Below are 25800 nucleotides of genomic sequence, written 5' to 3'. Positions count from 1 at the left end.
GGCGCGCGGCTTCACTGTCGGCGGCGCCTGCCCGGCTCCAAGATGGCGCGCGGTCACGTGACGGGGGTGTGGGCCGCGTCCCGGCGGAAGCGTGAGGGACCGAGCAGGGATCAGCGGCTGGCGGCGGCAGGAGCGGGGCTGGCGCCGCAGGAGCAGACGTGCCGCAAGGCGGGAGACACGGCTGTCACCACGGAGTCCGCCAGCAGCAACACCGCGGCGGCCACCGCCGCTTCGCGGGCCGCGGGCGCCGGGGACCAGGCAACCTCGCTGCCCCCGCCTAGGATGCAGCGCAGGAAGGTGAGCACGGCCGGGAAACGGGGGAGGCGGCCGGCGGGGAGACTGGCGGGCTCGGGCCGCTGCTTTCTACCCTTCCCCACCCACTCCGCGCCTTCTCCCGGCTCCAAAACTGGGGGAAAAATAGCGGCCTTGAGCCCCCAGCGCTCGCCTCCCGCGCCCTCTGATTGGCTGGAGCACTAGCAGGCCGCGCGCTGATTGGCCGCTTTGCCCGTCACTCATCACCCCCAACGGCTACCGTTTTCCCTCCCCCGCGCGGGCAGCGGGGCCCGCCCCTTGCCGTTTCCGATTGGACACGCGCTCGGAGAGCTGGCCGTCTATTGGATGGATCTCCATGCCGGGCTGACCGCTGATTGGCTATTGCTGCTGTCCATCTCCGCCCCCAACGGTCACCTCCCCGCGCTAGCCTTGTTTCTCCCTTCCCCCACCGCGCCGCGGCCCCCCCTCGTTTGGCGTTGCCGTGGGAGCAAGCCTCGCGCTGATTGGCTGCCGTTTGCTGTCAATCACGCTCTGTGGGGCCCGCCTTTTTGCGCCTCGAGCTGCCATTGGTAGGCCTCCCTTTCGGTCCCGCCCACACGCGCTGTGATTGGCTGGGGCCGGCGCGGCTCTACTGGGTGCAAAACAAAGCGGCGCGGGGGCCGCGCTCCCGCCACCGGCGGGAGGCATAACCCCCCCCCCGTCCCCTCACGGCCGCCGCCATCGCCACCCCCCCCACGGGCCTGCCCGCGCCGCGCTCCTGCAGCCGCCCCCCAGCACCTGCCGCTACCCCCAGTGTCCCCTTACGGTGTTAACGTTCAACCGCACCTGGAAATCAGGCACCAGCCTGGAAACGGGAGGGGGGAACAAAATTAAAGGTTTTAGATTGGAGTATGAATTGTTTAATCATGAGAAATTATGTAAAATGCTGTAATAGTGTTAAATAAAGGTGATAAAGAAATAGAATGGAGAATATATTGCAATTGCTGACCGATGCCAGGCCCCCTTCCGACATCCAGATTGCTGCCCCTGCTTTGGGATAATTCTGATAATTCCTGCAGTTTGTATCCTGGGAATGGCACCCTATGCTGGGAATATCCCTTTGGCTGTGAGGGGTCATCTGTCCCATGTTGCTTTGGAAACTCCTCGCTGACAGAGCAGGAGACGCAAAAAGAAAGGGAAAAAAGAGTCCTTGACTTGACATAAACCACACAGATCACTCTTGCAGCTGGGAGAATGTGGAGAATGTGGAATATTCCATCGTTTTTTGTGGTTTTAGCAGTAAGTACAGTACTTGAGTGCAGTGTGTGCCGTTGCAGAGGAACGCGGGCAGCAGCTCGGATGGGACGGAGGACTCGGATTTCTCCACGGACCCTGAGCACACGGACAGCTCCGAGAGCGACGGCACCTCCCGGAGATCCGCCCGCGTCACCCGCTCCTCGGCCCGCCTCAGCCAGAGCTCCCAGGGTACGGGGGGCTCCTCTGAAACCGGGGAAAGGCTCCTCTGAAACTGGGGAAAGGTTCTTCTTTAAACTGGGGAAAGGCTCCAGCCAGAGCTCACAGGGTACAGCAGGGCTCCCCTGAAAATGGGGAAAGGTTCTTCTTTAAACCGGGGAAAGGCTCCTCCTTAAACCAGGGCAAGGCTCTTCCTTAAACTGGGGAAAGGATCTTCCTTAAACCAGGGCAAGGCTCCCCCTTAAACTGGGGAAAGCCTCCCCCTTAAACTGGGGAAAGGATCTTCCTTAAACCAGAGAAAGGCTTCTCCTTAAACCAGGGAAAAGCTTCTCTTTAAACCAGGATAAGGCTTTTCCTTAAACTGAGGCTAGACTCCTCATTAAACCAGAAGGCTCTTGCAGCCCCACACCACAGGCAATCCTGCTGTTCCCAAGGGTTATGAGTTCTTATCTAAACACTGATGGTTCTTATCTAAACTGAGGGATCTTTGCTTCTCCAAATGGGAGCTGGGCGGTAATTATGGGTTAATTAAGTTGTTAAACCCGGAGAAAGCTGGTGGCACTCCAGATTGCTCCATGTGTCCTGAGATTTTATCAGGCAAGGCCAGAGCATGGTGACATGGGCAGGACAGAAGCATGGGGCGTTAGTCAGTGTGGGGCAGGGGGGACCTGTGGGTGCCACAGTGTGACTGTGGTGTCCCCATGGCTTCTCCATGGTGTGACTGTGGTGTCCTTATGGTGTAACTGTAGTGTCTCTACGGTGTGACTGTGGTGTCCCCCTAGAGAAACTGTACTGTCCCCATGGTTCCTGTGGTGTCCCTGTGATGTCCCCATGGTGTGTCCTTGTGTCCCCGTGGTGTGACCGTGGTGTCCCCATGGTGTGTCCTTGTGTCCCCGTGGTGTGACCGTGGTGTCCCCATGGTGTGACCGTGGTGTCCCCACGGTGTCCCCACGGTGTGACAGTGGTGTCCCCCCGCAGTGTCCCCCTGTGTAACTCTGCGTTTCCCCCGTGTGTGCAGACTCCAGCCCGGTGCGGAGCGCGGCGCCGTTCGGGCCGGACGAGCCGGTGTACTCCACGCGGAGGGTGACGCGCAGCCAGCAGCAGCCGGCTCCCGTCACCCCCAAGAAATACCCGCTGCGCCAGACCCGCTCCTCGGGCTCCGAGACCGAGCAGGCCGTGGACTTCTCAGACAGAGGTACCCACAGGGGCAGGGAATGCTCTGTTAGTGCCCACAGGGGCAGGGAATGCTGCATTGGCACCCACAGGGGCAGGGAATGCTGAATTAGTGCCAACAGGAGCAGGGAATGCTCTGTTAGTGCCCACAGGGGGAGGGAATGCTGCATTGGCGCCCAGTGGGGCAGGGAATGCTGAATTAGTGCCAACAGGAGCAGGGAATGCTCTGTTAGTGCCCACAGGGACAGGGAATGCTGCATTGGCACCTGGATGGGCAGGGAATGCTGCATTGGCACCCACAGGGGCAGGGAATGCTGAATTGGTGCCCACGGGGCCAGGGAATGCTGCTCCCAGGGTGGGAGAGGCTCCGTGCAGCCCCTGAGGCGTTTTTGGGAGCGATTTTGGGATCTCTGCCCTGAGCTCCGTCCCCTGTGCCCCTGCCCAGACACCAAGAACGCGGCAGAGCACGACGAGTCCCCGCCCCGCACGCCCACGGGCAACGCGCCCTCCTCGGAGTCCGACATCGACATCTCCAGCCCCAACGTGTCCCACGACGAGAGCCTGGCCAAGGACATGTCCATGAAGGACTCGGGCAGCGACCTCTCGCACCGGCCCAAGCGCCGCCGCTTCCACGAGAGCTACAACTTCAACATGAAGTGTCCCACGCCCGGCTGCAACTCCCTGGGTGAGGCCCTGGCCTCGGCAGCCCTGCTCTGGGGCCGCTGCTTTGGGTGCTGTGGGTCCCGAGAACAAACAGGGAATTGGGGGCAGGAATGCCAAGGAGCAGGTCTGGAGATGGGATGTGAGGCATAAGTACAGGGATGGTGCTCCTGGAGGGGTTTTGTGGTTTGGGATGAGGAACCAGATAGGAGGGTGACCGCAGGTGTGGGAGGAAAAGTGCCAGGTTTGTGGGCAGGGAATTGGTTTTTGCCAGAAACAGGAGTTCAGTGCCAAATTATTGCACTCCCATCCCTGGCTGCTTTGGCTTAGTGTGAGGGGCAGGGAATGCCCCTTCCTTTTTAAACCAGGAAGTTTCCTCTTCCTATCCCCCTGCCAGTGATCCTGAGGGAGCAGACAGGAGGGTGAGCATAGTTGTGGGAGGAACCATCCCAGATTTGTGGGGAAGGAATTGGTTTTTGCCAGAAACAGGATTTCAGTGCCAGACTATTGCACTCCCATCCCTGGCTGCTTTGGCTTACAGTGAGAAAGGTTTCCCTTCCTTTATAAACCAGGAATTTTCCTTCTCCTATCCTTGTCAGTGGTCCTGTGGGAGATCTGCCCATGTGGGAGATGTCCTCCGCCTCTTTGGGACCATTCCTCACAGGTTTTGTTGTTTTCCTGATGCTTTGCAGGACACCTGACAGGGAAGCACGAGCGCCACTTCTCCATCTCGGGGTGCCCTCTCTACCACAACCTCTCAGCAGATGAGTGCAAGGTAAACCTGAATGGTTCTGCCTTCTGATTTCTCCTCCTTTGGGACTTTTAGGGTAAAATGCTGAGCCTTGTGATGTGTGAGCAGCAAACTGCTCCCCCCTGCGTGCTGCTGTGCTTGGCTGTGAGGCAGCAGCGTTTGTGTGTCACACCTGGAGGGGCAGGGGGTGACAGGAGGTGGCTGCAGCCCTGACAGGTGAATTTTGGCCTCCAGGTGCGAGCACAGAGCCGGGACAAGCAGATTGAGGAGCGGATGCTGGCCCACAGGCAGGATGACAACAACAGGCACGCCACCAGGCACCAGGTGAGGCCACAGCCTCAGCTCCCAGCTCCCAGCACAGGGACTGGGGCCTGGGCTCCCTTCTCCACATCCTGGGAGCTGCTGGGGCAGTCCTGAGCCTGCCCAGCTGCCATTCCAGAGGGGGAATTCCCTGGATCCCCTCAGAGAGATGGGAGCAGAGCTGTGTTCTGGGGATGATCCTTCCCCTGAGTTTGGATGTGCAGGACCAGGGAATTCCTGCAGAGCTGTAAACTGCAATTTCCCTCTGAGTAAGCAGCAGAGAGCCAAACCAGGGCAATGACATTTCCCAGTCCCTGAGTCAGCTGGGAGCTGTTCCCCAGCAGGGAGCTCACCCTGTCCTGTGGTGGGAAGGAAAATTTCCTGCTTTGCATTCCTGGGCTGCAGCTGCAGTGCCCTGTGATTAGCAGAGGATCTGCCTCACACCTCAAGGAATGGCTGCCAGCATGGAATTCTTTGGGGTGGGCAGGGAAGGGGGAGCTTTGGAGGGGCTGGAGCCTCTCAAGGCCCCACCTGGGGTTTCTTTCAGGCCCCCACAGAGAGGCAGCTGCGGTACAAGGAGAAGGTGGCTGAGCTCAGGAAGAAGAGGAACTCGGGGCTCAGCAAGGAGCAGAAGGAGAAATACATGGTAAAAGCAGGAATTCCATGCTGTCATTCCCCCTGGGATGGAGTCTGTCTCTCCCAGTCATCCTGCAGCATTCCCAGCTAGAAAAGCTGCAGGATCCAGGAGCTGTGCTGTGTTTTTCCAGGAGCACAGGCAGACCTATGGCAACACCAGGGAGCCTCTCCTGGAGAACCTGACCAGCGAGTACGACCTGGAGCTGTTCCGCAGGGCCCAGGCCCGCGCCTCCGAGGACCTGGTGAGAGCCTGCCCCAGGCACAGCCCCAGGGGCTCTGGGACCTGGTGAGAGCCTGCCCCAGGCACAGCCCCAGGCACAGCCCTGGGCTCTGTGGGACCTGGTGAGAGCCTGCCCCAGGCACAGCCCCAGGCACAGCCCCAGGCACAGCCCTGGGCTCTGGGACCTGGTGAGAGCCTGCCCCAGGCACAGCCCCAGGCACAGCCCTGGGCTCTGTGGGCTCTGTGAGACCCTGCCCCAGGCACAGCCCTGGGCTCTGTAGGACCTGGTGAGACCCTGCCCCAGGGGCTCTGTGAGACCCTGCCCCAGGAGCTCTGGGACCTGGTGAGACCCTGCCCCAGCATAGCCCCAAGCACAGCCCTGGGCTCTGTGGGACCTGGTGAGACCCTGCCCCAGGGGCTCTGTGGGGCCTGGTGAGACCCTGCCCAAGGAGCTCTGGGACCTGGTGAGACCCTGCCCCAGGCACAGCCCCAGGGGCAGCTCTGGGCTCTGTGGGACCTGGTGAGACCCTGCCCCAGGGGCTCTGTGAGACCCTGCCCCAGCACAGCCCCAAGCACAGCCCTGGGGCTCTGTGGGACCTGGTGGGACCCTGCCCCAGGGGCTCTGTGGGACCTGGTGGGACCCTGCCCCAGGGGCTCTGTGGGACCTGGTGAGACCCTGCCCAAGCTATGTCCCCAGGCTCCGTGGGACCTGTCAGGCAGCACAGGGAGCTGGGCAGCAGCTCCAGGCCAACACAGCCAGCCCAGGCTGGGGGTGAGTGCCAGCTGTCCCCAGGGAGTGCTGGAGCTGAGCTCTGCACTCAGGAACGTGTGGTGACATTCCAGGGGGGCTCCCAGGGGACAGTGGCAGCTTCAGTGTCCCTGCTGAGGGCTGGTGACAGCAAAAGCCACCTCAGCCTTTGCCTGTGACTGAGTCCATGGGCTGGTGGTGTTGCTGAAGCTCCTGAGGAGCCTCCCAAAGCCACATCCATTCCAGAGAGGTATCAAAGGATCCTTTGATGCTTTTCTGGGACGGCTGGGGCACCTGGGGCAGAGCCCTGGGCTGTGTCACAGAGCCACAGGATGGACTGGGCTGGAAAAGCCCTCTGAGCTCATCCAGTGCCACCCGTGACCTGACACCACCTTGTCACCAAGTGCCACATCCAGGCTCTTCTAAACACCTCCAGGGACAGTGACACTTCCCTGGGCAGCCCCTTCCAATTCCCAATCCCTCTTTTTTGGGAGGAAATTCCTCCTCCTGTGCAGCCTGGCACAGCTGGGAGCTGTGTCCTCCTGTCCTGTTGTTCCCTGGGAGCAGAGCCTGGCTGCATTCTCCTCTTGGGGTTATGGAGAGCCAGGAGGCCTCTCCTGATCCCTTTCTCCAGGATAAACACCCCCAGCTCCCTCAGCTGCTCCTCACAGCACTCATGTCCTATCCCTGGGCATCAGGAAAGGACCAGGAGTGGCGAGGAGCTGTAGGAATTGAATGAAAAAAACAAATTAAAAAAAAACTTGAACCGGATTTCCTCCAGGAAAACCAATCCCAATTCCCCCCCCTGCTGCTCGGAATTCACTTTTTTGGCTCACCCTGCTTTCCCCCTGGGGCAGGAGAAGCTGAGGCTGCAGGGGCAGATCACCGAGGGCAGCAACATGATCAAGACCATCGCGTTCGGGCGCTACGAGCTGGACACGTGGTACCACTCGCCCTACCCCGAGGAGTACGCGCGCCTCGGCCGCCTCTACATGTGCGAGTTCTGCCTCAAGTACATGAAGAGCCAGACCATCCTGCGCAGGCACATGGTGAGGGCTGGGGCCAGGCCTGCTGGGGAGGGTGCTCTGGGACCCTGGAACGGCACAGTCCCACTGGGAGTCCTGCTCTGGGGTCAGGGAGGGCTCAGTCCTGCTGGGGAGGCTGCTCTGGGACCCTGGAACGGCACAGTGCTGCTGGGGAGGGTGCTATGGGACCATGGAATGGCACAGTGCTGCTGGGGAGGGTGCTGAGGGACCCTGGAACGGCACAGTGCTGCTGGGGAGGCTGCTCTGGGGTCAGGGAGAGCTCTTTCCTGTTGGAAATGTTGCTGTGGGGTCAGGGAGGGCTCAGTCCTGCTGGGAATGCTGTTGTGGGGTCAGGGAGGGCTCAGTCCTGCTGGGAATGCTGCTGTGGGGTCAGGGAATGGCTCAGTCCCACTGGGGAGGGTGGTCTGGGGTCAGGGAGGGCTCAGTCCTGCTGGGAATGCTGCTGTGGGGTCAGGGAATGGCTCAGTCCCACTGGGGAGGGTGGTCTGGGGTCAGGGAGGGCTCAGTCCTGCTGGGAATGCTGCTGTGGGGTCAGGGAATGGCTCAGTCCCACTGGCAATGCTGCTGTGGGGTCAGGGAAGGCTCAGTCCCGCTGGCAATGCTGCTGTGGGGTCAGGGAATGGCTCAGTCCTGCTGTGGGGTCAGGGAACAGCTCAGTCCCGCTGGGGAGGCTGCTCTGGGATTAGGTGGGGCTCTGTCCCGCTGGGAATGCTGCTGTGGGACCAGAGGGGGCCCAGGCAGGCTCAGCCTGTGCACGTGGCAGTGTGTGACAGCAGGCTGCAGTTCCCTGTCCCCAGGCCAGCAGTGACAGCCCCGTTCTGTCCCTGTCCCAGGCCAAGTGTGTCTGGAAGCACCCCCCGGGGGACGAGATCTACCGCAAGGGCTCCATCTCCGTCTTCGAGGTGGATGGCAAGAAAAACAAGGTGAGTGGGGCCGGGGTGGCCCTGGGGACAGCCAGGGTGGCCCCGTGGCCCTGCTCACAGAGGGGCTGCTGCAGTTGGGCCGTTCCTGCAGGAGTTTTGCTGCTGCTCCTGTGGTGCTCCAGCAGCTCCCTGTGTGTCTCAGCCAGCAGAGGTGAGGGGCAGGATCCAGGCTCCATCACCACTGGAATTGTTTCCTGGCCCAGCTGCTCTGTTTCCCCATCATTTCTCAGATGATTCTGAGGTTTTTCTGTCCTTTCCCAGGTGGTTTTGCCCACATTTGGGGTATCCCAGTGGAATAAACAAACACCTGCATCTTGGGGTATCCCAGTGGAATAAACAAACACCTGCATCTTGGGGTACTCCAGTGGAATAAACACCTCCATCTTGGGGTATCCCAATGGAATAAACACCTGCATCTTGGGGTATCCCACTGGAGTAAACACCTGCATCTTGGGGTATCCCAGTGGGGTAAACACCTCATCTTGGGGTATCCCAGTGGAATAAACACCTGCATCTTGGGGTATCCCACTGGAGTAAACACCTGCATCTTGGGGTATCCCACTGGAATAAACACCTGCATCTTGGGGTATCCCAATGGAATAAACACCTGCATCTTGGGGTATCCCAATGGAATAAACACCTGCATCTTGGGGTATCCCAGTGGAATAAACACCTGCATCTCTTTTCTGTGCCCAGATCTACTGTCAGAACCTGTGTCTGCTGGCAAAGCTTTTCCTGGACCACAAAACCCTCTATTATGATGTGGAACCCTTCCTCTTCTACGTCATGACAGAGGCTGACAACACTGGCTGCCACCTGATTGGGTATTTCTCCAAGGTCAGTGGAGAACATTCATCCCCCACCTCACTAAAATGGAATTTAGGGCCCCCTCATCAGCACTGAATCCCTTTGGCAGCCTCAGGATTTGCTGCTTTTGGGAGCAGGTGAAAGTCCAAGGCTGAGCTGCAGGGGTTGTTGTGTTTGCTGAGGGATTGCTGGTGCTGTGCTGCTCTGTCTTTTTCTCATTCCCAGCAAAAACCAAACCAGCTCCAAGGAATTGGAGTTGCCAGGGAGCAGAGTGGTGTCGTCACTGGGGAGAAAGAAACTGGGGAGGAATGTGGAGAAAAATGCATTAAAATAAATATTAAATAATAATAAACATTAAAATAAAAATAAATATTAAATAAATTTTGAAAGAAATCACCGTGATTTCTTCTGCCAGGAAGCAGAGTGGTGTCTTCGTTAGGGAGAAAGAAACTGGGGAGGAATGTGGAGAAAAATACAGGAAAATAAATAATATTAATAATAAATATTAAAATAAAAATAAATATTAAATAAATTTTGAAAGAAATCACCGTGATTTCTTCTGCCAGGAAGCAGAGTGGTGTCTTCATTAGGGAGAAAGAAACTGGGGAGGAATGTGGAGAAAAATGCATTAAAATAAATATTAAATAATAATAAACATTAAAATAAAAATAAATATTAAATAAATTTTGAAAGAAATCACCGTGATTTCTTCTGCCAGGGAGCAGAGTGGTGTCTTCGTTAGGGAGAAAGAAACTGGGGAGGAATGTGGAGAAAAATACAGGAAAATAAATAATATTAATAATAAATATTAAAATAAAAATAAATATTAAATAAATTTTGAAAGAAATCACCGTGATTTCTTCTGCCAGGAAGCAGAGTGGTGTCTTCGTTAGGGAGAAAGAAACTGGGGAGGAATGTGGAGAAAAATACATGAAAATAATTTTTAAATATTATTAATAATAAATACTAAAATAAAAATAAATATTAAATAAATTGTAAAATAAATCACCGTGATTTCTTTTTAAATAAAACAGCCAAAGGAATAAAAATTCTGAGTTCCCTCCTGTCTGCCCTTGTTTCCAGGAGAAGAATTCCTTCCTCAACTACAACGTGTCCTGCATCCTGACCATGCCCCAGTACATGAGACAAGGCTATGGCAAAATGCTCATTGACTTCAGTGAGTGTGGGGGGAAATTCTGGGCAAAAAATTCCTCCAGCTCCACCAGGAAATCTCCCCTGGCTGCTGCTGCTGGAGCAGCTTCCATCCTGGCTCGTTCCTGAGTCGTTTAAATGTGGTTATTTTTATAATTTTTTTAGGCTATTTGCTGTCTAAAGTAGAGGAAAAAGTTGGTTCCCCAGAGCGTCCCCTGTCCGACCTGGGCCTGATCAGCTACAGGAGCTACTGGAAGGAGGTTCTGCTGCGGTACCTGCACAACTTCCAGGGCAAGGAGATCTCCATCAAAGGTCAGGGGGGGTTTGGGATCATCCCTGAGCCTCTCAGGCCTGCCTCACCCACCCAGGTGCTGGTGGAGAGCACTGAATTCCATGGGGTCTTGGGAATGGCTGAAATTTGAAGCATTTTGAAGGATGAATTGGCTGCTTGATGGAAAAAAAACCTGCAATTTTCAAAAGATTCAGCAAAAAGCTTCGTCCTGCTGTGTATTAGAATATTAATTTTAACCAAAAACGGCTCCAGCAGCCAATATTGAGAATATTTGGCCTTTTCTTAATGGCATTTCTCTGTTGGTAGCACCTGGGAGGACGTGGAGTTTTCCTGTGGGGGTGTGGAAAAGCAGGATTGCATCTTCCCTCAGGGGATTTGTTACAGATCCCAAACCCAGCACCCCCAAACCCCTGCAGCCCTGGCCAGTCCCACATTCCTGAGGGGATGGCACCGAGCTGGCGCTGGCCCAGGGCTCTGGGGCTGTGTCAGAGGCTCTGGGGGGCTCTGATTGCAGAGATCAGCCAGGAGACCGCTGTGAACCCCGTGGACATCGTCAGCACCCTGCAGGCCCTGCAGATGCTCAAGTACTGGAAGGGCAAACACCTGGTCCTCAAGAGACAGGTGAGCCTGGGGCACCTCCCTTCACCTCCTCCTTTCCTTGCTGCAATCAGGGATTCCTTGGGTTCTCCATTCCTCCTTTTCCTTGCTGCAATCAGGGGTTCCATGGGTTCTCCTCCTTTCCTTGCTGGAATCAGGGGTTCCTTGGGTTCTCCTCCTTTTCCTTGCTGCAATCAGGGATTCCTTGGGTTCTCCTCCTTTCCTTGTTGGAATCAGGGGTTCCTTGGGTTCTCCTTTTCCTTGCTGCAATCAGGAATTCCTTGGGTTCTCCATTCCTCCTTTTTCTTGCTGCAATCAGGGGTTCCTTGGGTTCTCCTCCTTTTCCTTGCTGGAATCAGAAATTCCTTGGGTTCTCCTTTTCCTAGTTTGAATCAGGAATTCCTTGGGTTCTCCTTTTCCTTGTTTGAATCAGGAACTCCTTGGGTTCTCCTTTTCCTTGTTTGAATCAGGAATTCCTTGGGTTCTCCTCCTTTTCCTTGCTGCAATCAGAAATTCCTTGGGTTCTCCTCCTTTTCCTTGCTGCAATCAGGGATTCCTTGGGTTCTCCTCCTTTTCCTTGCTGCAATCAGGGGTTCCTTGGGTTCTCCTCCTTTCCTTGCTGCAATCAGGAATTCCTTGGGTTCTCCATTCCTCCTTTTCCTTGCTGGAATCAGAAATTCCTTGGGTTCTCCTCCTTTTCCTTGCTGCAATCAGGGATTCCTTGGGTTCTCCATTCCTCCTTTTCCTTGCTGCAATCAGGGGTTCCATGGGTTCTCCTCCTTTTCCTTGCTGGAATCAGAAATTCCTTGGGTTCTCCATTCCTCCTTTTCCTTGCTGCAATCAGGGGTTCCTTGGGTTCTCCTCCTTTCCTTGTTGGAATCAGGGATTCCTTGGGTTCTCCTTTTCCTTGCTGCAATCAGGGATTCCTTGGGTTCTCCTTTTCCTTGCTGCAATCAGGGATTCCTTGGGTTCTCCTTTTCCTTGCTGCAATCAGGAATTCCTTGGGTTCTCCTTTTCCTTGTTTGAATCAGGGATTCCTTGGGTTCTCCTCCTTTTCCTTGCTGCAAACAGGAATTCCTTGGGTTCTCCAGCCTGCTCATTCTCCTCTCCAAGTAAAGCAGGAGGTGGGAATCCAACCTTGTTCTTCAGCAGGGCAGGAACGAGCCCTGCAGGACGCCCCAAAATCCCACCCTGGGCATCCCTGGCAGGGGCATCCAAACACCCCTGGAGGTCTGGCAGCCTCAGGGCCGTGCCCATTCCCTGCTCCAGTGCCCAGCACCCTCTGGATGAGGAACTTCCCCTAAAATCCAGCCCAAACCTCCCTGGCCTGCAGTGAATGGGATCCTGCATGGCTCCTGCTTGTTCCCTCCCTGATAAATCCCTGGGTGAGGGGTTTAAACCCCAAACCTTTTCCCTTCCCTGGGGCCCCTTTGGAGCTCGACTGAAGGGCTTCTACAAAGCTCCACGGAGGAGAAATTGTTCTTTTGGGGCAACTTTGGTGTCACTTTGCTGTTATTGTGCTGATATTTTGGTGTTGTTTTGGTGTAACTCTGCTGATATTTTGGTGTTGTTTTGGTGTTCCTCTGCTGATATTTTGGTGTTGTTTTGGTGTTCCTCTGCTGTTACTTTGGTGTTGTTTTGGTGTAACTCTGCTGATATTTTGGTGTTGTTTTGCTGTTCCTCTGCTATTTTGGTGTTGTTTTGGTGTTCCTCTGCTGATATTTTGGTGCTGCTTTGGTGTTGCTTTGGTGTTGTTTTGCTGTTCCTCTGCTGATATTTTGGTGTTGTTTTGGTGTAACTCTGCTGTTACTTTGGTGTTGTTTTGGTGTTCCTCTGCTGATATTTTGGTGTTGCTTTGCTGTTCCTCTGCTGATATTTTGCTGCTCCTTTCCCATTCCTTTGAGGCATTAATGAGTGAGCCCCCTCCCCTTTGGGGTGCTGTCCCAGGGGTGGTTCCCCACCAGGATCACCCCTAACCTGCCTCCCCCCTGCTCTCCCCAGGACCTGATTGATGAGTGGATCGCCAAGGAGGCCAAGAGGTCCAACAGCAACAAGACCATGGATCCCAGCTGCCTGAAGTGGACCCCTCCCAAGGGCACCTAGGTGTCCCCAGCAGCGTCCCCAGCAGAGGAGGATCCGCGTGCTTGGCTCTGCAGTGTCCCCAGGGCGGGTCACCCCGGGCTGGCCTGGCCTGGCCCTGTGTCCCCACAGTTCTGAGGAACTCGGAAGTTTCGGCCTCAGTGAGGCCGCGAGGACTGGAAGTGTCTGGGAGCCCCAGGAAGCTGAGGAGCTCTGGCTGCTGGGCCTGTCCCCGTCCCTGCTGTCCTGCTCCGTCCCTCTGTCCCTCCTGCAGCTCCCCTGGGGGCTGGGGTCACCCCTGGCTCTTGGACAGGGCTGGAAATGCTTCTCTGGGGCAGCACCATCAGTGCTTGGAGCTGCTCCTGTCCCATCCTGTGTCTGGAATAGCTTTAGTGGGATCATTGCCCCTCTCCCAGCAGTTTTCCCTAGGATCCACTTAGTTCCTGTTTGTACAGCCAGAATTGCACCTCCTGCACCTGAGGCAGTCGCTGGGTGTCCCTGTCACCCCTTCCTGGAGCCACCACAGCCCTGCTGGAAGCACCTCTGGAGTAGAATTCCCATTTTTTTCCCTGGTGTGTATCTCGTGGAATTGCTGAGTTCTGTACATAAACCACCTGCTGAGTGTATTCCCCTGGAGATGTTTTTCCCAGAGCAGCCTTCCTGGAATTGCAGGTCCCTTTTTATTGGAGTTTTTTTTTTTTGTTTGTTTGTTTGTTTTTCCCCTCCAGGCTTGAAGGAATCCAAACTTTGGCCTTTTCCAAGGAGCCACAGGAACTCCCAGCCCCAATTCCAGGAGCTGTTGGGCTGCTGTGCTCCAGGCAGGGATGGATTCCCTGGCAGAGCAAAAAAAAAAAAAAATTTAAAAAAAGTTTTGATTCCTCCCTCCCATCAGCAGAAATATCCCAGAATGGCCTCCCAGTAAAGCCACTGTCCTCATGCCACCCATCCCTGGGTGGCTCCAGTGTCACTGACAGAGGGACAGCCCTGGCAAGGGGCTCAGTTCCCTGATCCCAGGGCTGAATTCAGTGATCCCAGGGCTGATTTCAGTGATCCCAGTGCTGGATTCAGTGATCCCAGTGCTGATTTCAGTGATCCCAGTGCTGGATTCAGTGATCCCAGTGCTGGATTCAGTGATCCCAGTGCTGGATTCCCTAATCCAGGGCTGATTTCAGTGATCCCAGTGCTGGATTCAGTGATCCCAGTGCTGAATTCAGTGATCCCAGTGCTGATTTCAGTGATCCCAGTGCTGGATTCCCCAATCCCAGTGCTGATTTCAGTGATCCCAGTGCTGGATTCCCCAATCCCAGTGCTGATTTCAGTGATCCCAGTGCTGGATTCAGTGATCCCAGTGCTGAATTCAGTGATCCCAGTGCTGATTTCCTCCACCCCAGTGCTGATTTCCTCCACCCCAGTGATTCCTCACGGAACAGGGTGTGAAATGAAGCACTCCTGGGCAGGTGGGAGCCGTTCCCATTGACCACTGCCCCGTCCTGACTGGAAGAGCTCCCTCCTGGCTCCCTCCTGTTCCCCTGCCTTTCCCCTGCAGCCCCAGAGCACCCCCAGCCCCTGGTGCTCGGCGTGGGCCTCGTGGGCATTACTGACCCCGCTGTCCCTGCTGTCCCCAGCTCAGATCCCCAGGAATGTCCCGGGAGGGCAGGGGGAGGCTCCTGCTCCCCTCCCTGCTGGGCCGTGCTGCTCCTGTACCCGCTCCTCAATAAAAGCATGTTCCTGCTCATGTTCCTGCTCCAGCCCTGCCTTCTGCTTTCCCCCTGGCCCCAGGGTCCTCTGAACCCACCCCAGGCCTGGGGGTTTTGGGATTGGGACCGGAGCAGCCTCGGCGTTGGGTATTTCCCAAAAATCCTGCTCTGGACGGTTGAAGTGCTTTGAACCCTTTCCATGAAGGAATTTTCCCTGATACCCATCCTAAACCTCCCCTGCAACTTGAGGCTGTTCTTGGGACAAGCAGAGTTTTCCCCAGATGGAGTTTTCCTCCTTCCTATGAAGGAATTTTCCCTGATACCGATCCTAAACCTCCCTGGAATTTCAGGCTGTTCTTGGGACCAGAGGAGTTTTCCCCACATGAAATTTTCCTCCTTTCCATGAAGGAATTTTCCCCAAGATCCATCCTAAACCTCCCCTGGCACCACCTGAGGCTGTTCTTGGGATCAGAAGAGTTTTCCCCACACTGAGGGAAAGCTGCTGGAGGAGAATTCCCCGAGATCTCCCTGAATTTCCAGGAGCTGCTCTGTGGTTCCTGATTGGAATTCCTGCTGGCTTCTCCCTTTCTGCTGGGCTGGTTTGGGGCAGGATGTGGTGGGGAACAGGGACTGATGTTCCCAAAAGGAACCGGGGGAAGCAGAGGAAGAGACGGGCGCTAAATCCATGCAGTGACTTCAGCTGTTCCTATTGTCATCCTCCATCCATGGGGACAATCCCTGTGCCCCAGCCCCTCCCTCGCTGTCCCAAACCCATGGAAAGAGCTGGAACAGCCTCTCCTGGCCAGGGCAGGGCAGCTCTATTCCTGGGACCATCCCCTGTCATTATCTCAGCCTTTCCTGCCCTCCCCAGCCCGGCCCACGCGGCCCCAAAACCACCCGAGGTGCAGGAGAAAAACGGGAGCCAGGAGAGGGAAAAGAAAACATCCCCAGGAAACCGCGGATCCCAAAGGCTCCTGTGGCTTTTCCTGCAGGAGAGCTCAGCCCCCGGAGCTGCCAGGCAGGGCTGGCACCTCCCTGCAGAGCCCAGGGGGCCAGAACCTTCCTGAGCCCGGGCCTGCTTTGGGACCACAGCTCTGGAATGGTTTGGGATGGAGGGATCCTAAATCCCGGCCATTCCCACCCCTGGGATGCAAGGAGGATCCTAAATCCCGGCCATTCCCACCCCTGGGATGCAAGGATCCTAAATCCTGGCTATTCCCACCCCTGGGATGCAAGGAGGATCCTAAATCCCAGCCATTCCCACCCCTGGCATGGAGGGATCCTAAATCCTGGCTATTCCCACCCCTGGCATGGAGGGATCCTAAATCCCGGCCATTCCCACCCCTGGGATGCAAGGAGGATCCTAAATCCCGGCCATTCCCACCCCTGGCATGGAGGGATCCTAAATCCTGGCCATTCCCACCCCTGGGATAGAGGGATCCTAAATCCCGGCCATTCCCACCCCTGGGATGCAAGGAGGATCCTAAATCCCAGCCATTCCCACCCCTGGCATGGAGGGATCCTAAATCCCAGCCATTCCCACCCCTGGGATGCAAGGATCCTAAATCCTGGCTATTCCCACCCCTGTCATGGAGGGATCCTAAATCCCAGCCATTCCCATCCCTGACATAGAGGGATCCGAAATCCCGGCCATTCCCACCCCTGAGATGCAAGGATCCTAAATCCCGGCCATTCCCACCCCTGAGATGCAAGGATCCTAAATCCCCTGCCCTGGCCAGCCACCTTCCACCATCCCAAGCTGCCCCAAGCCCCGTCCTTGGGCCCTTCCAGGGGTGGAGCATCCACGTTTTCCCAGGAAAACCCATTCCAGCCCCTCATCACCGCCTGCTGTTCCCAGTTCTCCCAGTTTGGGCACGTCCTGTCCTGAGCTGGGAGCTGGGATCAGGCGGCTTCTCCCACCTCTGGAGGCCCAGCCTCAACCCTGGGCAGCTGGGAAGGAGCAGGATCCCAGGAAAATTTGGGATTTTGGGCAATTCCGGCGAGTTCCTGGTGCACCAAAGTGCCTGGGAAGTGTCAGTGAGGGAAAACCTCCCCGAGTTTTCCAGCGGGACTGGGATTCCAGGAAGGGCAGCAGAGGGTGCTGCTTCCCCGGGCAAGGCAGGAAACTCCCGCCGGGAGCTCGGGGTGGCTCTGGCCGGAATTTTTCCCTGAATTCTGGGCAAAAAGAGAGGGATATTGGGGACGTGGGAAGGGCACGGGCAGAGGGACAATTCCTGAGCTGTGCCTGGGGGCGTTTGAGCCATTCCCAGCTGGGCAGGGCGTTGGTGGGGAATCAGGGAATCATCGGGGAATCATCGGGGGATCACCAGGAATCATCACCCAGCGATCCCGAGTGGGATCCCGAAATCCCAATGACCATCCCGAGGTTCTGGGATCATCAGGAAAGGTTTCTCTGCACGGGGCCCTGGTGTTGTTTGGGCAGAGCAGGGCCTGGCTGGGACACTGGGATCACCCAGGGGAGCTCTGCCTGCAGATCCGGCTGGATCAGGAAGTTCTGGTGATTCACCGGGAGCTGCTGCTGCTCCCTGTGAGTCACTGCAGGGGTGAGGGAGGGAGGGAGGGATCCATGGAATCCATGGATGGATGGATGATGGATGGATGGATGGATGGATGGATGGATGGATGGATGGATGGATGGATGGATGATGGATGGATGGATGATGGATGGATGGATGGATGGATGGATGGATGGATGGATGGATGGATGGATGGATGGATGGATGGATGGATGGATCCATGGATCCATGGATGATGGATGGATGATGGATGGATGGATGGATCCGTGGATCCATGGATGGATGGATGGATGGATCCATGGATGGATCCATGGAGAAAGGGATGAATCCATGGATGAATCCATAGATGGATCCTCATCCTGAACTGAAAGCAGGAATTGCTGCTGTGGCTCCTGGGCTCCATCCTAGTGGGAGAAGAAAGAAATAGGAATTTGCAGAAAAATGGCCTCAGGATCAGATTTTTCCACCAAAAAAGCACATCCCAGGCCAGGCCAGGACACCCCAGGACATCCCAGGACACCCCAGGACACCCCAGGCCATCCCAGGCCAGGCCAGGACACCCCAGGACATCCCAGGACACCCCAGGCCAGGCCAGAGGGGTTTGGCTGCCCAGAGCTCTCGCAGGGCTCTCTCCTTTTCCCGACACCCCCAGGAATTCCCCGCAGCCACTCCAGGGATTCTGGGGCTCCAGGCATGGAGGATCTTTCCCGAAATGTTCCTCCCTGCTGCTCCCGAGGAGCAGAGCCTGGCGCAGCCTCTGCCCGGCCGGGCTCCAGCCCCGTCCCTCTGTAATTACGGGATATTTTTGGCGTCCCTTCCTCTCGCTGTTCCGGGCCCGCTGCCCCCGCAGGATGAGCCGGGAAGGTGCCCGGCTCGGGAAGCAGCAAATCCCGGCCTGCAAAGGGCCGGGAGGAGCAGGAGCCGCTGGCCAGGGCTGGCAGCGAGCCCCGGGCCAGCTCCAGCACAGCCATCCCAGTGTGGGAGGGATGGGGGAGCTGGGCTGGGCCAGGCCGGGAAAACCGGGGGGTTTGGGGGAGCAGGGGGTGCTCTGTCCCTCTGGGAGAAAATTCCCAGCTGGTTGTCCCCAAAAAAATGGATTTGATGCTGGAAGTGCTGCTGGGGGCTGTTCCCAGAGCTGCCCTGGGATTGGGATTTCTCCTGGTTCAAACCTTCTCTTTCCTGAAATCTTATTTTCAAGCCCCTTCAAATTTTATTTTTGTACTCACCAAATTGAAGTTTTTTCCACTGAGCAAAATTTGGGATTTGCTGTCACCTGCAACGGGGAGCTGGCTGAGGGACCACAGCCATTCCCTCAGGAGCAGGTTTGGAACCTTGGATCCAGGGCTGGAAAAGCAGCACGGCCGCTCCTGGTTTGGGATGTGGAGCTGCCTTTGCATTCCTGCTGGGAATGCCCGGGCTGAGCCAGCCCTGGGCTCCCAGGCTGGATCCAGAGAGCCCCGGGAGCTGCCCTGGAGCAGCCCCAAGCCTTGGCCCCATCCCCGGGCTGATCCCATCCCATCCCATCCCATCCCATCCCATCCCATCCCATCCCATCCCATCTCATCCCATCCCATGGATCCTATCCCATCCCATCCCATCCCATCCCCATCCCATCCCATCCCATGGATCCTATCCCATCCCATCCCATCCCATCCCATCCCATCCCATCCCATCCCATCCCATCCCGTCCCATTAATTCCATCCCATCCATCCCATGGATCCCATCCCCTCCCATCCCATCCCGGGAGCCCCGGAGCCGCCTCTGGAGCAGAATTCCCAGCTCAGCTGCTTCCAGTTACATCCCCAGCACATGAAAGGGGCTCGGGTTTAAATTTAGCTGGGCAGGAAAAAGGAAAAGCCTTTTATCCTCCTGCTGCTCGTCCCGGCTCCAAACCCATCCTGGGGAGCCGCAATTCCCACTGGGATTGGGGCTGCGGAGCCAGAGCCGGAATGGGATGGGCTCGGACACAGGGACAGAGGGACACAGGGACAGAGGAACACAGGGACACAGGGACACAGGGACACAGGGACAGAGGGACAGAAGGACACAGGGACAGAGGGACACAGGGACAGAGGAACACAGGGACACAGGGACAGAGGGACACAAGGACACAGGGACAGAGGGACACAGGGACACAGGGACAGAGGAACACAGGGACACAGGGACACAGGGACACAGGGACAGAGGAACACAGGGACACAGGGACACAGGGACAGAGGGACACAGGGACAGAGGGACACAGGGACACAGGGACAGAGGAACACAGGGACACAGGGACACAAGGACAGAGGGACACAGGGACACAGGGACAGAGGAACACAGGGACACAGGGACACAGGGACACAGGGACACAGGGACACAGGGACACAAGGACAGAGGGACAGAGGGACACAGGGACACAGGGACACAGGGACACAGGGACACAGGGACAGAGGAACACAGGGACACAGAGACAGAGGGACAGAGGAACGCAGGAACACAGGGACAGAGGGACACAGGGACAGAGGGACACAGGGACACAGGGACACAGGGACAGAGGGACACAGGGACAGAGGGACACAGGGACACAGGGACACAAGGACACAGGGACAGAGGGACACAGGGACACAGGGACACAGGGACAGAGGAACACAGGGACACAGGGACACAGGGACACAGGGACACAGGGACACAGGGACAGAGGGACAGAGGAACGCAGGGACAGAGGGACAGAGGAACACAGGGACACAGGGACAGAGGGACACAGGGACACAGGGACACAGGGACACAGGGACACAGGGACACAGGGTTTTGTTGCACTCTGGGGGCTCAGACAGCCCCAATTCCCGGGTTTTCACCCCAACCCCACCGCATTCCCCCCGGGCAGGCTCACCCGGCTCCTCTCCCGGCCCGGGGCCGTTCCAGCGGGGAGGGAGCGGCTGCCAGGGCCGGGGAGCGCTCCTGGCCGGGAGCTCCTGGCTGCGAGCGCCTCTTCCTCCCGCCAGGGGGAATTTGGGGTGGATTCGCTCCAGGTTTGGGTTGGCTGCCGAGGGACTCGTCCCCCGCTCCTGCTGCTCAGCCCCGGGGCCAGCGCTGGAGCATCCCCGTTCCCGCTTTTCCAAGGAATTCCATCCCGGGGCTGCCGGAACGGCCGCGGGTGCGTTCGGATCCCAGTTCCCCCAGTGAGGGCCGCGGCCCCGTCCCAGCCCGGAGCTGCCGCGGGAATTTCCAGGCTCCTGGGTGTCCAAAGCCAGGGCGTGAATTCCATCTCCCACCGCTGATTCCAGAGGTTCCCTCCCCTGGGAAACCCCTGGGATGGGCTCTGTGTGTGCTGGAGCAAAGCCAGTTTGGGACTGGGACCAGTCTGGGACCAAACCGTTTCCTTCATTCTCTTTCCAAGAATTAATTTTATTTTTCCACTGGATCTGGAACGGGGAATGTTGAGGTTTGGATTGTTTGGGTTTTTTTTGGTTTTTTTCCTTTCCTTGTGTCTGGATGCGTTCCCAGCCAAACACCAAAAATGAAATTTTTCTTCTTCCCAGTGAGAAAATTTCTTCTTTTCTGGGAAGAGGTGCCGGGGTGGGGGTGGAACTGCCCTGATCCCCGATTTGGGAGGGGCAACCGCGGCCAGGGAAGGCAGAGCCCGGAGAAAAGGCACGGGAAAGTCTGGGACCACTGCAGCGAACCTGCCCCGGTGGCTGCAGCTCCCAGACCTTCGGATTCCGAACGCTCGGGGGGGAAAGGGAAGGGAGGAATTCCCGGCTGGAGGAAATGGGAGATGCTCAGGTTGGATTAATTCCCACTGGATCCGCGGCTGGATCCTGCTTTGCAGGCGGGGACCGGGAGCCAGAAAGGACCGGGAGCCCTCGGGGAACCGGGAACCTGCAGGGACCGGGAGCCCTCGGGGAGCCAGAAGGGACCGGGAGCCTGCAGGGACCGGGAGCTCGAACGGAACCGGGAGCCAGAAAGGACCGGAGCCCTCGGGGACCGGGAGCCCTCGGAGCGGAGCCCTCGGGGCGCGGCACGGAGCCGCCCCGGTGTTTTTTGTTTGGATCCCGCGGTTTCCCAGCGGTGCCCGCAGGTCTGCGGGAGCAGCCGCGGCAGGAGCCTCGCCCCGGGCCCGGGACGGTGGGAACGGAGCTGGGAGCGGCTGTGGGGTCGCTGCCACCCCCTTGGAGCTCTGCAGGAGCTTCCCAAAACCCCGGTCTAACCCCGGTCTAACCCCGGTCTAACCCCGGTCTAACCCCGGTCTAACCCCGGTCTAACCCCGGTCTAACCCCGCGCCCAGCCGGGCCCGGTCAGGAGCGGGGGACGCTCTGGACTTTCCCGAGAATTGTGAAATCCCCCAGGGAAGGCTGGAAGAGCGGGAATGTCTCGGGCTGCAGCACCGCGGAAGGTCAGGCCGTGCCAAGCTGGACTCGACGATCCCAAATCCCGGGATTTGGGGCGGGGGGATGGAGCAGCGGCACCCCCTGACCCACCCTGCCCCTCGGGGCGCTCGGGGGCTCCGCCACCCACGGTGCGAGCGGCGTCACCCAGGATCCCGCGCAGCATTCCAAGGAATCCGGGGCTGGCTGCGCTCCCCGGGCCCGTTCCCGTGTGCAGGTAGGAGCAGGTTCGGGGAGCGGGGCTTGGAACGAGCCCAGGGCCCCTCCGCGCTCCCCGAACCCGGCACGGTTCATCCCCCCCCGGCCACGGAAGCTCAGGGAAGCCGCAGCTCAGCCCCCGAGGGCTTGGAGGTGGAATCTCCGCCTCGCCGGCTGCGAAATCGGGAATTGTTGTGGAAATCTGAGCCCAGGAATGAGAGCGGGACGCTGCAGAGGGAGGGATGATGCCAGAGGAACCAGGATGGGCCCCGGGATGCGGGAACTGCGCGGACAAAGCACAAAACACACAAAAAAAAAAAAGCACAAAAAGTGCGAATGGGTTTGCCCAGGGCGGTGCAGGAAGCCCAGGGGGGAGACAGGAAATCCCATCCAGTCCCATCCCGTCCCCATCTCAGCCCCATCCCAACCCCATCCAACCCCATCTCAGCCCCATCCCAGCCCATCCCAACCCATTCCAGCCCCATCCAACCCCATCTCAGCCCCATCCCAGCCCATCCCAACCCATTCCAGCCCCATCCAACCCCATCCCATCCCATCCCAGCCCATCCCATCCCATCTCATCCCATCCCATCCCATCCCATCCCATCCCATCCCATCCCATCCCATCCCATCCCATCCCATCCCATCCCACCCGGCCCATCTCATCCCATCCCATCTCATCTCATCCCATCCCATCCCATCCCATCCCAGCCCATCCCAGCCCATCCCAGTCCCATCCCGGTGCTCCAGCTGCTCGCACCCTCTGGAGCCTCCCAGTTTAGGGAACAGCCCCGGGGGCACAGCCCTGACCCGGATTTGCCCCTTTTGGCCCGGGAACGCCCCTGTGAGGAGGCTCCAGCCCGGAGCCGTCCCTGGCTCCCCTCGAGGCTCCCGGGAGCCCAATTCCCTCTCCGGGCCCATCCCAGCCCATTCCCAGGCCACGGCCGCGCTGTTTCCCAGCCCTCCTGGCCGCCCTTCAAAGCCGGGCAGCGCAGAAACCTCTCCGGGCTCATTCCCATTCCCTTCTCCCAGCCGGGCCGGGCTCCTGGAGCCTTCCCTGGCCGAGAGGAGCCCGGGCCCGGCTCCTTGTGGGATCTGCCCCCGTGCCAGGCTCCGGCTCCTCTTTCATCCCGCCCCTCCTCGCCTTTGATTCCCGGCGCTGCGAGGAGGCTGGAGCAGGGAATTGTCAGCTCGGGCCCCTCCCGCCGGCTCCGTGCGGTGCAGACGGAGCGGGAGATCAAAGCCCGGCGCCTTTTTTGAGCTGGAATGCGGCGGGCCGGGAGCTGCGGCCAATTCCAGCGGCGGTTCCTCTCCCGTAACTCGATCCCACAGCCCTGGAGGCGTCCCCGGCCCTGACAGGTGACACTGGAGCCGCTCCTCGGGAACAAGTTCTGACTTTGCAGCGCACGGAGCTTTTCCGGCAGCGTTTGGAGGCTGCGGTCGGGCTGGGATGAGCTCGGCTTGGAAAGGACTCACCTGGATGGGATTAACCCTTTCCGGAGCTCCGGGGTTCTTCGCCGCTGCAGTTCCGAGGGATGTCAGCCTCTCCTGTGGGATTTGGAAGCAGCTTTGGCGTCTTTCCCCACCGTCCCGACCTCCCTGTTCCCCACGCTCCTCAGGAAGCACCATCGGGAGGAAGCTCCAGTCGGGATTTCCCTCCCTGGAAGCAGGAAAATCGCTCCATCCTTTCCCACAGCAGCAGGAGGCTCCAGGAACCACCTCTTGGAAAAGTTCCTGACCCAGCTTGATCTCGGGGAGGGGGAGATAAATCCCAATAAATCCCAATAAATCCCAATAAATCCCAATAAATCCCAATAAATCCCGCTGGGCTGGCAGGAGTGCCCGGGACACACCCGGGATCCTCTCTGGGATCACATCCAGGCTCGGGGGGGTTTCCCCAGCCCCAGGAGATGCTCTGGGGATTGAGGATGAGATTCCCCAAGCCCCGGAGCGGGTTCAGGGTCTCCGGGAACCCTGGGAGCTGCCGGGAAAGCTCCAATCGGGACTTTGCTCCCGGGGATTCCATGGAATGGCTGAGCAGGGAACAGCCGGGAATTCTCTGCCCAAATCCCACCCTGGAGCAGAGGCCTCGGCCGGGGCAGGGGGCAGGGGGGCACTCCTGGACTTTGGGGTGCTCAGAGCATTTTCAATTTTCAATTTTCTCGGATTTTCCTTCAGGAAATCTGGGAAGCTCCCCCTCCTCCCTGGGTGTGTTTGGGGAGAAATGGCTCTGGTGGGATCGTTCCAGGGTTTCCCCTCAGGACAGGAGCTCCAGGCACACCCCGAGCCCATAAAACCACGGAATGCCCGTGCTGGAAGCAGGGAATGAGTCTTGGAATGGGCCCAGGTCCCAAGGAAACCTCGGGGATGCTCCAGCCCCACACGGCAGAGGGGAAACTGAGGCTCGGGGCGGCATTCCAGGGCCAGGGAATGCTCCCAGGTACGCTTTTCCCTGCGGGAGCCGGGCGTTCAAAGGGCTCCACAAACAAAGGAGGGCTTTGAACTCCTCCTCATGGCGGGGAGGGCAGGAAAACCTTCCCAGCCGTAGCCCCCAGCCAGGGAATATCCTGGGATCCCCTTTGATCGGGCCTGGGGAGCAGGAACTCGGGATGAGGTTTGGAAAAGGTCCTTTCCTCCCCTGGGTGAGGAGCAGGACGGGGATTAATCCTGACTGCTCCAGAACTGGGCCTGGATCCGAAATTCCAACATTTTCCTCCTCAGCCTCCAGAGCTCCCCAGGCCTCCATCCCTGGGATTTCCCCGTGGGATGCACAGCAAGGCCAGGACAGGGGGAAATGGGGAATTCTGGGAGCTGTTGCTGTCCCAGAGCAGGAAGGGGAGGACGGAGCCCACCAGGAATTCCAGCCCTGGCGGGGTTCTCCCAGCCTGGCACCCACAGGGGCAGCCCAGAGGTGCCACCAGGGTGAGGTGACAGCCGGGGACAGCCCAGGTGGCAGCGGCAAGGCCGGGAAACGCTCTCCCGGTGTTCATTCCCTGCTTTTCCCGGCCAGGGAAGGGGATCCGGGGGGAGCAGGGCCTGGCCCAGCTCAGGGACGTTTTGTTTTCCACCCTCCCGCGGTGCCACTCCCCGAGCCAGGAGCGCCAGGGCTTGGAGGGAGATCCTTGGGGAAGAGGCGCTCCCAGACTCCGGGATGAGATGAGATAAGGTCTCGGGAATGAGATAAGGGCTCCGGGGATGAGATAAGGGCTCCGGGAGGTGCCGGCGCAGTCTGGAGCGGTGTTTTCCTTCCTCCATAGGTGGCCCGGCTGGCAGCTCCGTGGTGCCTGAGCAAACAGTTCCAAGGGGAGAGGAGCCGGGGCCAATTCCCTGCCGGCTGCGGGTTGAACCCTCATTAGCAGGCGGCGCTAATTGCGCTCCCTGCACGGGCCGGGCCGAGGCGGAGCTGGCAGGAAGAGCTGCGGGCTCGGATCCCTGCGCAGATGCGGATGCCGATAAGGAGCTGATTTATCCCCTGCGCTTCCTCCCTCGTGGGCACGGACACATCCCCGAGCGGCTCCCGGCTGAGCTCACCCGGCCCCGGCAGCACCGGGAGCCGCTCGGGGGATCCCGGCTGGAGCCGGGCGGGGCTCGGGGGCCGGGCCGGGCCGGGATCCCGGGATCGCGGGGCTGGAGCCACGGGAAGCTCATGGAAAAAACCCTCTGGAATGGGATCCGGCTCTGGATTGGCTGCCCGGACAGAGGGGAATCCGGGAATATGGGAATATGGGAATATGGGAATCTGGGAATTTGGGAATCTGGGAATATGGGGATATGGGAATCCTGGAATCTGGGAATTTGGGAATCTGGGAATATGGGAATTTGGGAATCCAGGAATCTGGGAATTTGTGAATATGGAAATCTGGGAATATGGGAACCTGGGAATCTGGGAAT

General features: G+C 58.2%; 1 protein-coding gene across 1 annotated transcript; it reads left to right on the top strand.

The window, feature by feature from the left end:
- Positions 1–76: 76 nt before the first annotated feature.
- KAT7 (lysine acetyltransferase 7) lies at positions 77–14844 on the top strand. Its single transcript, XM_036398835.2, has 15 exons — positions 77–297; positions 1590–1737; positions 2744–2920; positions 3344–3583; positions 4251–4333; positions 4544–4633; positions 5157–5255; positions 5377–5487; positions 7071–7262; positions 8093–8182; positions 8879–9019; positions 10073–10166; positions 10307–10453; positions 10948–11054; positions 13032–14844. The coding sequence occupies exons 1-15, from the start codon at positions 283–285 to the stop codon at positions 13131–13133; spliced, it is 1836 nt and encodes a 611-aa protein (XP_036254728.1). The 5' UTR covers positions 77–282; the 3' UTR covers positions 13134–14844.
- The last annotated feature ends 10956 nt before the right edge of the window (positions 14845–25800 follow it).

The sequence above is a fragment of the Molothrus ater genome, chromosome 27 (assembly GCF_012460135.2).
Source record: "Molothrus ater isolate BHLD 08-10-18 breed brown headed cowbird chromosome 27, BPBGC_Mater_1.1, whole genome shotgun sequence".
Classification (NCBI taxonomy): Eukaryota; Metazoa; Chordata; class Aves; order Passeriformes; family Icteridae; genus Molothrus; species Molothrus ater.
This window is presented reverse-complemented; position numbering and strand designations above follow the sequence as displayed.

Bases quoted from the DNA above. Each gene is read 5' to 3' on its own strand.
- KAT7 (XM_036398835.2), top strand. The intron at 3,584-4,250 runs GTGAGGCCCTGG...GATGCTTTGCAG, and splicing joins GCCCGGCTGCAACTCCCTGG to GACACCTGACAGGGAAGCAC. The intron at 7,263-8,092 runs GTGAGGGCTGGG...TCCCTGTCCCAG, and splicing joins CCATCCTGCGCAGGCACATG to GCCAAGTGTGTCTGGAAGCA.